Genomic DNA, 13209 nt, shown 5'->3' with positions numbered 1-13209 from the left:
GGGTGAGACTGGGACACACAAGGCTGAGACTGGGACACACAAGGGTGAGACTGGGACACACAAGGGTGAGACTGGGACACACAAGGGTGAGACTGGGACATACAAGGGTGGTTGAGACTGGGACACACAAAATAGTACATTGAAATTGGTGGGGAACCATCCGACTGGGAGGTTTGATCACTGTCAGGAGGAGATGGAGACAGTGGAACACGTTCTATTTCAGTGCCAGAAATATGTGAGAGAAAAGGGAGCGATTGTTATTAGATTTGAGGAGTAATGGGGTCGAAGAGCCAAGATTAAGTGGGGAAAATCTTCAGGGTTTTTGTATTTCATTATGTATTTCGTTTCCGTAGGGGACACAAAATTATTGGATAGGATTTGTTTCACTGTCTCTGGTCCACACTCCAGTCCAATTGGTGGAGGTAATGCAATTTAAACTTGGTTGCCAACTGCCATATGAAATCCACAGAAGAAGAAGAAGAAGAAGAAGAAGAAGAAAATAAACGTATTTGGGTCTTTGTTTCAATGAAAACATATTCATTCATCTTTAGGACTTCAGTCGTCCCTTAGGGTCAATTGTTTTATAATGGGAACTAAATATGTTGTGAAGTACTTGCTGCACGTAGGACATATTTTTGTTGCAACACACAGCCATCATGGAGGCGGAACGAATTTTACAATATCTGACCGAAGTTGAAGAGGCAGCGGAGGATGTTCTTGCAAACAAACAACAGGTAATGCTTAGTAATTCAAAAATACTTTGTACGAACACGGTTACTGTCCATGATGCTAGCTCTCAGGCTAGTTAAATCAGTTGTAATTTCACCAAACATTGGCTGGGAAGCTAGCGAGCTATTTGGCAACCCTAAAAACACGCCACTTCGATAAAAGGGACTTTCACCCCCTAATTACCTAACGTACTACTAAAAAAGTCGTAGTTGTATCGAATGGGGTATTTGGGGGGGGGAATCACCGGGACATGGTTAGTCGCACCTAGAGTGGGCTTTATGGAGCTCTCCACTATCGGCTCGGCTTGATAACCACAGCCGGTTATACACTCGTTTTTCCCCAGCGACCATTTCGTACCATAGAGAATGATAGAGACCTCTAGTGGCCATAAAGCTATATTAGCATGGACAGGGCCATTGAGAGTTTCCACCATTTTAATGTAGTCAACTAGGGAGAAGGTGGTAGCTGCAGGTCAATATGGCGACTTTTTAGTATGGGGGAGTTCAGGGTTGCCAGAATTTTAAGCACATATTCTAAGTCAGAACAGTCCAGAGTAGTGATGCTGGATGGGCGGGCAGGTCCCAAAACTATTTATTTAACCTTTATTTAACTAGGCAAGTCAGAACAAATTCTTATTTACAATGGAGGCCAAGCCCTAACCGCGTGAATTGTGAGCCGCCCTATGGAATTCCCAATCATGGCCAGTTGTGATACAGCCTGGATAGTGACGCCTCTAGCACTGAGATGCAGTGCCTTAGACCGCTGCGCCACCCAGGAGCCCACGCAGGAGTTGCCACATTTTATCCAATAAACCCATTTTCCATAATGTTATGGAGCAAATTAATTTGTAAAGATGCAGGCTTTCCATCAAATCATTTATATTGCTTAAGAATATGTCTCAAGAGAAAAGATAATTTGGCCTTTTTATACTCACCAAATCTTTTTCCATCAATTGATTACGATTGAACTTGTTTGACTGTTGTGATTAAGCTATAAGGCCCAGGGAGATGTGGTAGGCTATATGGCCAATATACCACGGCTAGGTGCTGTTCTTAGGCCATGTCCCACAAAAACCCCTGGGGTGCCTGATTTCTATGATAAACTGGTTACCAACAGTAAACAAAACATGTTTTTGTCAATTCTCAGGCCGACTCTCTTCTCTGTATACATCAATGATGTCGCTCTTACTGCTGGTGATTCCCTGATCCACCTCTACGCAGACGACACCATTCTGTATACGTCTAGCCCTTCTTTAGACACTGTGTTAACTAACCTCCAGATGAGCTTCAATGCCATACAACACTCCTTCTGTAGCCTCCGACTGGTTTTACTCTAGTAAAACCAAATGCATGCTTTTCAGTCGTTTGCTGCCTGCACCTGTCCGCCCATCCAGCATCACTACTCTGGATGGTTCTGACTTAGAATATGTGGACAACTACAAATATCTAGGTGTCTGGTGACTGTAAACTCTCCTTCCAGACTCATATTAAACATCTCCAAAATTAAATCTAGAGTCTGCTTTCTATTTCGCAACAAAGCCTCCTTCACTCACGCCGCCAAACATACCCTCGTTAAACTGACTATCCTACCGATCCTCGACTTCTGCGATGTCATTTACAAAATAGCTTCCGAATCTCTACTCAGACTGCATCCAGTTTGCTATCACAGTGCCATCCGTTTTGTCACCAAAGCCCCTTATACCACCCACCACTGCGACCTGTATGCACTCGTTGGCTGGCTCTCGCTACACATTCATCGCCAGACCCACTGGCTCCGATCATCCCCAAAGCCAACACCTCCTTTGGCTGCCTTTCCTTCCAGTTCTCTGCTGCCTGTGACTGGAAAGAATTGCAAGAATCGCTGAAGTTGGAGACTTATTTCCTCACCAACTTTAAACATCAGCTATCTGAGCAGCTAACCATCGCTGCAGCTGTACATAGCCCATCTGTAAATAGCCCACCCAATCTACCTACCTCATTCCCATATTGTTTTTATTTACATTTCTGCTCTTTTGCACACCTGTATCTCTTCTTGCACATCATCATCTGCACATCTATCACTACAGTGTTAATTTGCCTAATTGTAATTACTTTGCTACTATGGCCCATTTATTGCCTTACCTCCTCACGCCATTTGCACACACTTTAAATCTACTTTTTCTATTGTGTTATTGACTGTACGCTTGTTTACTCCATGTGTAACTCTGTGGTGTTTGTGTCACACTGCTTTGCTTTTACTTGGCCAGGTCGCAGTTGTAAATGAGAACTTGTTCTCAACTGGCCTACCTGGTTAAATAAAGGTGTTCTCAACTGGCCTACCTGGTTAAATAAAGGTGTTCTCAACTGGCCTACCTGGTTAAATAAAGGTGTTCTCAACTGGCCTACCTGGTTAAATAAAGGTGTTCTCAACTAGCCTACCTGGTTAAATAAAGGTGTTCTCAACTAGCCTCCCTGGTTAAATAAAGGTGTTCTCAACTAGCCCCCCTGGTTAAATAAAGGTGTTCTCAACTGGCCTACCTGGTTAAATAAAGGTGTTCTCAACTGGCCTACCTGGTTAAATAAAGGTGTTCTCAACTAGCCCCCCTGATTAAATAAAGGTGTTCTCAACTGGCCTACCTGGTTAAATAAAGGTGTTCTCAACTAGCCCCCCTGGTTAAATAAAGGTGTTCTCAACTGGCCTACCTGGTTAAATAAAGGTGTTCTCAACTGGCCTACCTGGTTAAATAAAGGTGTTCTCAACTGGCCTACCTGGTTAAATAAAGGTGTTCTCAACTAGCCCCCTGGTTAAATAAAGGTGTTCTCAACTGGCCTACCTGGTTAAATAAAGGTGTTCTCAACTAGCCCCCCTGGTTAAATAAAGGTGTTCTCGACTGGCCTACCTGGTTAAATAAAGGTGTTCTCAACTAGCCTACCTGGTTAAATAAAGGTGTTCTCAACTGGCCTACCTGGTTAAATAAAGGTGTTCTCAACTGGCCTACCTGGTTAAATAAAGGTGTTCTCAACTGGCCTACCTGGTTAAATAAAGGTGTTCTCAACTAGCCCCTGGTTAAATAAAGGTGTTCTCAACTGGCCTACCTGGTTAAATAAAGGTGTTCTCAACTGGCCTACCTGGTTAAATAAAGGTGTTCTCAACTAGCCCCCCTGGTTAAATAAAGGTGTTCTCAACTGGCTTACCTGGTTAAATAAAGGTGTTCTCAACTAGCCCCCCTGGTTAAATAAAGGTGTTCTCAACTGGCCTACCTGGTTAAATAAAGGTGTTCTCAACTAGCCTACCTGGTTAAATAAAGGTGTTCTCAACTGGCCTACCTGGTTAAATAAAGGTGTTCTCAACTAGCCCCCCTGGTTAAATAAAGGTGTTCTCAACTGGCCTACCTGGTTAAATAAAGGTGTTCTCAACTAGCCTACCTGGTTAAATAAAGGTGTTCTCAACTTGCCTACCTGGTTAAATAAAGGTGTTCTCAACTAGCCTACCTGGTTAAATAAAGGTGTTCTCAACTGGCCTCCCTGGTTAAATAAAGGTGTTCTCAACTGGCCTACCTGGTTAAATAACGGTGTTCTCAACTGGCCTACCTGGTTAAATAAAGGTGTTCTCAACTGGCCTACCTGGTTAAATAAAGGTGTTCTCAACTGGCCTCCCTGGTTAAATAAAGGTGTTCTCAACTAGCCTACCTGGTTAAATAAAGGTGTTCTCAACTGGCCTCCCTGGTTAAATAAAGGTGTTCTCAACTGGCCTACCTGGTTAAATAAAGGTGTTCTCAACTGGCCTACCTGGTTAAATAAAGGTGTTCTCAACTGGCCTACCTGGTTAAATAAAGGTGTTCTCAACTAGCCTACCTGGTTAAATAAAGGTGTTCTCAACTAGCCTACCTGGTTAAATAAAGGTGTTCTCAACTAGCCTACCTGGTTAAATAAAGGTGTTCTCAACTGGCCTACCTGGTTAAATAAAGGTGTTCTCAACTGGCCTCCCTGGTTAAATAAAGGTGTTCTCAACTGGCCTACCTGGTTAAATAACGGTGTTCTCAACTGGCCTACCTGGTTAAATAAAGGTGTTCTCAACTGGCCTACCTGGTTAAATAAAGGTGTTCTCAACTGGCCTCCCTGGTTAAATAAAGGTGTTCTCAACTAGCCTACCTGGTTAAATAAAGGTGTTCTCAACTGGCCTCCCTGGTTAAATAAAGGTGTTCTCAACTGGCCTACCTGGTTAAATAAAGGTGTTCTCAACTGGCCTACCTGGTTAAATAAAGGTGTTCTCAACTGGCCTACCTGGTTAAATAAAGGTGTTCTCAACTAGCCTACCTGGTTAAATAAAGGTGTTCTCAACTAGCCTACCTGGTTAAATAAAGGTGTTCTCAACTAGCCTACCTGGTTAAATAAAGGTGTTCTCAACTGGCCTACCTGGTTAAATAAAGGTGTTCTCAACTAGCCTACCTGGTTAAATAAAGGTGTTCTCAACTAGCCTACCTGGTTAAATAAAGGTGTTCTCAACTGGCCTGCCTGGTTAAATAAAGGTGTTCTCAACTAGCCTGCCTGGTTAAATAAAGGTGTTCTCAACTAGCCTGCCTGGTTAAATAAAGGTGTTCTCAACTAGCCTACCTGGTTAAATAAAGGTGTTCTCATCTGGCCTACCTGGTAAAATAAAGGTGTTCTCAACTAGCCTACCTGGTTAAATAAAGGTGTTCTCAACTAGCCTGCCTGGTTAAATAAAGGTGTTCTCAACTAGCCTGCCTGGTTAAATAAAGGTGTTCTCAACTAGCCTACCTGGTTAAATAAAGGTGTTCTCAACTGGCCTACCTGGTAAAATAAAGGTGTTCTCAACTAGCCTACCTGGTAAAATAAAGGTGTTCTCAACTGGCCTACCTGGTTAAATAAAGGTGTTCTCAACTAGCCTGCCTGGTTAAATAAAGGTGTTCTCAACTAGCCTACCTGGTAAAATAAAGGTGTTCTCAACTAGCCTACCTGGTAAAATAAAGGTGTTCTCAACTGGCCTACCTGGTTAAATAAAGGTGTTCTCAACTAGCCCCCTGGTTAAATAAAGGTGTTCTCAACTGGCCTACCTGGTTAAATAAAGGTGTTCTCAACTAGCCCCCCTGGTTAAATAAAGGTGTTCTCAACTAGCCTACCTGGTAAAATAAAGGTGTTCTCAACTAGCCTACCTGGTAAAATAAAGGTGTTCTCAACTGGCCTACCTGGTTAAATAAAGGTGTTCTCAACTGGCCTACCTGGTTAAATAAAGGTGTTCTCAACTAGCCCCCCTGGTTAAATAAAGGTGTTCTCAACTAGCCTACCTGGTAAAATAAAGGTGTTCTCAACTAGCCTACCTGGTAAAATAAAGGTGTTCTCAACTGGCCTACCTGGTTAAATAAAGGTGAAAAATATCTAAAAAATACCTGTGGTACACGGTCTGATATACCAGAGCTTTCAACCAATCAGTATTCAGGGCTCAATCCACTCAGTTTATAATTGTAAATACATCCTGTTTGTGTATGTAGGCCTGCTTCAAAATATGTACAAACAGAGTACTCATTCGAGAAGTGTTCTCCGTTTCGCATACTTTGATACTCTGACCCTCCCGTGCTCCAGTTTGCGAGCACAGAGCACGGTAGAAATGTCCGTTTTCATTGTGTGTTTTTCCCCATAACAGAACGAGGGAGTTGCGTTCCGTTTCTAATTTCCTCTGGCGCATTCCGTCAGACCCTAGAACAGAGTCAAAAACCCTACGCTTGGTACGGTTTTTCCCATAAGAAAAGTTGACATTAGAATATTGTTTTTCTTTAAACCACCTCCCTGAGAGAATTTATCTAAAGCACTGTAGTGCGCCTTAAAATCATTTTGTTTTGTCGCCGTTATCAGTTCTAGCGCATTCATATGTTTTTGGGGGTTGGAAATGAGTGTCTCCATAATACCCATATATAAATAGTTTGCCTACAACTGGTAAAAAACTGGTCAGACGTGCGTGCTGATCTGTCTCCGTGAATCGGCTTCCTGCTGCAGCGCTTTCCCAACACTCCGCACACACACAGCTCTGCGCCCTCCTCCACTCCCTCCCTCCTCCACTCCCTCCCTCCCTCCTCCACTCCCTCCCTCCCTCCTCCACTCCCTCCCTCCCTCCTCCACTCCCTCCCTCCCTCCTCCACTCCCTCCTCCACTCCCTCCCTCCAGTAACAGTCTGCTAACTGCTTGATAGTCAGCAACAGGTCACGGTAAAATATATCTTTTAAGAAACATGTAGCGCGGTGTAATTTTGTATGCCAACAATCTGCAACCAATATATTTTCACCCGCAACATCGTTTTCAAAGTAGCCACATTTTTCCTGGAAAACCACAGAAATGGCAACCAAAGAAAAGTAGTGGGTATGGAAGGAGTGGGTTTGGAGAACGTGCTCTTATAGTTTAGATGGTTTTGATTGAGTTGTTTTTTTGTCTTCAGTGTCTAACCACGCAACTACCAGTGGTGGAAAAAGTGCACAATTATCATAAAATTAAAGATACCTTAATAGAAATGACTCAAGTGAAAGTCACCCAGTAAAAATACTACTAGAGTAAAAGTCGAAAAGTATTTGGTTTTAAATATACTTAAGTATCACAAGTAAATGTAGTTCCTAAAATATAAAGTCTCAAAAGTTAAAGTACAAATAATTTTAAAATTCGTTATATTAAGCAATGCAGGTGGTACAATTGTATTTTTTATTTACAGATAGCTAGGGTCACACTCCAACACAGACATAATGTAAAAACAAAGCATTGTGTTTAGTGAGTCCGCCAGATCGTGGGGATGACCAGGGATGTTCTCTTGATAAGTGTGCGAATTGGACCATTTTCCTGTCCTGCTAAGCATTCAGAATGTAATCAGTCATTTTGTGTGTCAGGGAAAATGTATGGAGTAAAAGGTACATCATTTTATTTAGGAATGTTTTTTTATTATTTTATTTCACCTTTATTTAACCAGGTAGGCCGGTTGAGAACAAGTTCTCATTTACAACTGCGACCTGGCCAAGATAAAGCAAAGCAGTGCGACACAAACAACAGAGTTACACATGGAGTAAACAAAACATACAGTTAATAATACAGTAGAAAAAAAGTCTACAGTAGAAACAGTCTATATACAGTGAGTGCAAATAATGTCAAATAAGGGAGTATAGTAAAGTAGAGGTCAAATTTGTCAAAAATATAAATAGAAAAGTACAGATACCCCCAAAAACTACTTAGGTAAAAATACTTTAGAGTACTACTTAAGTACTTCACACCACTGGCAACTCCCACACATTAAGCTACAGTACCGCAAGAGTATGTCTGTTTTGAAGCCAGTGGATGAGTCCTATTTCACTGTTCATTTTACACAAATAATTGTAAATGTTCAGTTACAATTCAACAAATCTTTAGTTTTATATTAAAAGTACTGATGGTGGGTGAACTGTTGCTTAATGAGTTGTATGCTCTCTTGGCCAGGGCGCTCTTGAAAAATAGATTTTAATCTCAATGAGCCCTTCCTGGTTAAATAAAGGTAAACCATCAGATCACTGTGGCTGTAACCCTGATACTAGTTACTTCCTGTTACTGGACAGCTTGTCAAGCGAGAGCGAGAGGCACTGTGTCTCGTTGTTGTTGCAGTTCGGCCCTCCACGTTGAGTAGTAGGCTGACTATGTGTCAAGGTGACATCTCGATGGTTATCAATATTAGTTATTTCTTGAGTAGGCTGCTATCCTACTTGAAATAAAATCATGGGGGGGGGGATTGATGTTAGCGAAAGCCGGAGACACAGCTGTGGTATCGTGGTCCTGTCTCATGTCAACATGCATGTTTATACAATGCTGGTCACTGGCAGCCCAATCAGACACGCGACACTGTATTGAGGCAACAAATCTGACCAATTAGCTGATTCGCTTTCCATACACCTTCTCCTTTCGACACATCCACTCGCCCAGTTACCATATTGGGCTGAGACCCATAAAGCCCACTAGCAGCTGTGGAGACCCATAAAGCCCACTAGCAGCTGTGGAGACCCATTAAGCCCACTAGTGGCTTCCCAGGCTAGGTCGTACCCAGGCAGCATGTGCCGCTAGCTAGCTAGTTTCTTTTTGACTTTCCATTTTCCAAACATCCACTCTGTGTCACTATGTAATACAGTTAACACAATTACCGCTGTGTCCATGTGGCTGTTTGTTAGATCGTGGATCTGGACACAAAGAGGAATATGAACAGGGAAGCGTTGAATGCTCTGAAACATGAGATGGCATCAGAAGGTGGGTGCAGAATATTGACTGTTTGGAGCTCTTATTCAAAGATGAATACAACCCAAAGACACTTCCACCCTCTTTGACACACTCAATTAAAAGTCACAGAGGCAGAGCTGTGGACAATGATGACATTTCATATTAGTCTTTCTAAATAATTATTCATGTTGCATTATCTCTCAGAAAAGACTTCTATATTTAAAAATGAATCACCGGCAAGTCGCTCTGGATAAGAGCGTCTGCTAAATGACTGTAAATGTAAATTTAATCTCTTCTTATCCTTTTTTTGTACATGCAGAAAAAGTGAAGGTTTGCTGTGGAAACATGTTCATCCAATTCCCCAAAGCGTTTAAGACGAAAGAGATGATACAGAGGAGGTAAGAGCTGTTTAATGTGAAGCAGGATGCCAGCCTCTGTAATGTCCTGTTTAATGACTGTGAAGCAGGATGCCAGCCTCTGTAATGTCCTGTTTAATGACCGTGAAGCAGGATGCCAGCCTCTGTAATGTCCTGTTTAATGACCGTGAAGCAGGATGCCAGCCATCTGTAATGTCCTGTTTAATGTTTAATGACTGTGAAGCAGGATGCCAGCATCTGTAATGTCCTGTTTAATGAGCAGCTGTAATGTCCTGTTTAATGACCGTGAAGCAGGATGCCAGCCTCTGTAATGTCCTGTTTAATGACCGTGAAGCAGGATGCCAGCCTCTGTAATGTCCTGTTTAATGACTGAAGCAGGATGAAGCAGGATGCCAGCCTCTGTAATGTCCTGTTTAATGACCGTGAAGCAGGATGCCAGCCTCTGTAATGTCCTGTTTAATGACCGTGAAGCAGGATGCCAGCCTCTGTAATGTCCTGTTTAATGACTGTGAAGCAGGATGCCAGCCTCTGTAATGTCCTGTTTAATGACCGTGAAGCAGGATGCCAGCCTCTGTAATGTCCTGTTTAATGACTGTGAAGCAGGATGCCAGCCTCTGTAATGTCCTGTTTAATGACCGTGAAGCAGGATGCCAGCCTCTGTAATGTCCTGTTTAATGACCGTGAAGCAGGATGCCAGCATCTGTAATGTCCTGTTTAATGACCGTGAAGCAGGATGCCAGCCTCTGTAATGTCCTGTTTAATGACTGTTTAATGACTGTGAAGCAGGATGCCAGCATGCTGTAATGTCCTGTTTAATGACCGTGAAGCAGGATGCCAGGATGCCAGCATCTGTAATGTCCTGTTTAATGACTGTGAAGCAGGATGCCAGCCTCTGTAATGTCCTGTTTAATTGAAGCAGGAATGATGTCCTGTTTAATGTGAAGCAGGATGCCAGCCTCTGTAATGTCCTGTTTAATGACTGTGAAGCAGGATGCCAGCAGCTGTAATGTCCTGTTTAATGACCGTGAAGCAGGATGCCAGCATCTGTATGTCCTGTTTCATCTGTTGTGTGTTGGTTTAATTTCTCTGACCTGTTTAATGACCAGCAGCAGCTAGACAAGGAGATCAACAACCTTCGTTTAAGCCCTTAAAGACAAACTGTGAACCGCCTCTGTAATGTCCAATGAACTGCAAGGTAAAAATCATGACATAACGTTTAATGACATCAACCTTCCTGTTTAGGCTGTAGTGAACAGTACAGGGCCCCTGTAATGTCCTGTTTTCACAGGAAAGCCTCTTAAGACTAAGTTCATTTCATCAGATGCCAGCCTCTGTAATGTCCTGTTTAATGACTGTGAAGCAGGATGCCAGCCTCTGAACCACAGGATCCTATGGTTTTAATGATGTGCCTTAACATGCCTGTTTTGGAAAAGCCCTGTAATGTCCCCTGTTCAGTAATGTATCCTTCAACAATGCATAACCTAATGTTATTCTGCATTACCTCCAACAATACCTAATGTTGGGCTGCATTACCTCCAACAATGTAATGTCCTAATGTTGCAGGCTGCATTATGTCCTGACCAACAATAGCCTCTAATGTAATGGTGAAGCAGGATGCATTACCTGTTTAATGACTGTGAACAATAGCCTCTGTAATGTCCTAATGTTGAAGCAGGATTCTGCATTACAGGATCCAACAATACCTAATGTATGTCCTGTTTAATCTGCATTACCTGTAATGTCCAACAATACCTAATGTTGGTCTGCATGTAATGTCCTGTTTAATGACCAACAATATCTAATGTTGGTCTGCATTGTCCTCCGTGAAGCACAATGTTTAATTGATTGCCAGCCTCTTAATGCATGTATCTCCTCCAGACAATACTGTAATGTAGATAGTTTGCATTATCTCTCCAACAATACATAAGTTAGTCTGCATTACCTCCTGTTTAATGACGAACAATACATATCTGTCTGCATTATCTTCAACCTGTTAATCTGTTAGGCTGCCACTGTAATGTCCTGTTCCTCCGACAATATAGGTTGCATTACCTCCAACAATTATCTCACTGCATTATCTCCTCCAACAATGCATGTTTCCAACAATACCTAATGTGAAGTCTGCATTACCTCCGACAATGCCTAGTTAGTTTGCGTTACCTCATTCGACATATACGTTGACTGCATTACAGTTAGTCCTTCAAAAATGCCTGTTTAATGTTAGCCTCCATTTCCTCATTCAAAAATGCCTAGTTAGTTTGCATTACCTTCTTCGACAATGAATAGCCTGCATTGTCTTGTGATGTGGATAGTGTTGTAAAGACTTGTGTTTGTGTTTCCAGGGAAACCGGAGCTGACAGGATACAACCTGTGTCCTCTTTCCGATGTCGAGGTGAAGGCCATCAACCACCTGATGAAGAGATGAGGGTCTGACCCAATGGCGGCTGGTGGTCATTTATATTGGAGGCTCTGGAACAGAATTAATGGAACAGTATCAAACACATGGTTTGAGGAACAACACATCCTAAACCCCACGTGGACCCTCAACAGTGGGAGACTGCAAAACGTATATGAATGCAACATGTAAAGTTCTGGTCCCTTGTATCATGAGCTAAAATAAAAGATCCCAGACATTTTCCATATGCACAAATGTCTTTACATCCCTGTTAGTGAGCATTTTCCTTTGCCCAAATAATCCATCCAATTGACGGGTGTGTTTATATCAATAAGCTGTTTTTTAAACAACATGATCATTACACACATGGCTAAGAATACATTAGAGGAAAAACCTAAATAAATTGAGGAACTTATTCCAGAAAGATCAAGTGTAATATATTATAAAAACAAAGTAAACTGGATGGAATATGTGGAAAAATTCACCAATTTTTTTTAAAAATTTTTTTTACTTGTTACAAATAACGGAGTCACCCATGATTCACCAAACAATATTTTGAAAGAGAAAGAAAAGTACTTTAATGTTTTCGTTTCATTCTCCATCTTCTCTAACCAAAGTTAATTGTTTGATTTCTTTTTGGGGGGGGGATTTCTTTTTCTATGAATAATGTAAAATTAACATGTGTACAGAAAGACTCATGTGAAGGACAAATTACAGAGGAACTTCTTGATGCAATTAAATCCTTTGAGGCTGGGAAACCTCCAGGGCTGGATGGCGAACCAGTGGAAGTATACACAACTTTTTCTGATATACTCAGAGGACCATTATTATATTATATTACTCAACAAGGTCTGATTTCATTATTACTGAAACAGGATACAAGTGGTAAATCTACAGATCCAGTCCCCCCCCCCCCAAAAAAAGAGGAGGCCCCTTACACTTCAGTGTTGTGTTGGAAAACATTCTAGGAGAGTGTATAGCGCATAGAACTAGAAAGATATTGTTGAATATTATTCATTCTAATCAGACAGGTGTTTTACATGGACAATACAGTGAAAAATCTGGGAAACCAAGCCTGCTATTCATAGCTGACTTTGAAAAGGCTTTTGATAAAGTACGATTTGAGTTTATATATAAATGCCTGGACTATTTTAATTTTGGAGAATCTCTTATGAAATGGGGTGAAATTATGTATAGTAGCCAGAGGTGTAAAATAGTAAATAATGGCTTCTTCTCAGAAGGTGTTCAACTGTCAAGAGGAGGAAACAAGGTTGTCCACGAGCGGCATATCTATTTATTTTGAAATGTTAGCTATTAAAATCTGATCCAACAATAACATTAAGGGCCTAGAAATCCAGGGCTTCAAAACAAAGGTGTCGTTGTTTGCTGATGATTCATGTTTTCTTTTAAAACCACAACTAGAATCCTTCTACAGCCTCTTAGAGGATCTAGACACTTTTTCTAACCTCTCTGGATTACAACCAAGTTATGATAATTG

General features: G+C 41.7%; 1 protein-coding gene across 1 annotated transcript; it reads left to right on the top strand.

The window, feature by feature from the left end:
• Positions 1-534: 534 nt before the first annotated feature.
• LOC135541233 (p53 and DNA damage-regulated protein 1-like) lies at positions 535-11958 on the top strand. The gene is made up of 4 exons (XM_064967332.1): positions 535-734; positions 8894-8969; positions 9259-9337; positions 11639-11958. The coding sequence occupies exons 1-4, from the start codon at positions 657-659 to the stop codon at positions 11739-11741; spliced, it is 336 nt and encodes a 111-aa protein (XP_064823404.1). The 5' UTR covers positions 535-656; the 3' UTR covers positions 11742-11958.
• The last annotated feature ends 1251 nt before the right edge of the window (positions 11959-13209 follow it).

The sequence above is a fragment of the Oncorhynchus masou genome, chromosome 6 (genome assembly GCF_036934945.1).
Source record: "Oncorhynchus masou masou isolate Uvic2021 chromosome 6, UVic_Omas_1.1, whole genome shotgun sequence".
NCBI lineage: Eukaryota > Metazoa > Chordata > Actinopteri > Salmoniformes > Salmonidae > Oncorhynchus > Oncorhynchus masou.
Note: the sequence above shows the minus strand (reverse complement) of the source record. Positions and strands in the feature narration are given on the sequence as shown.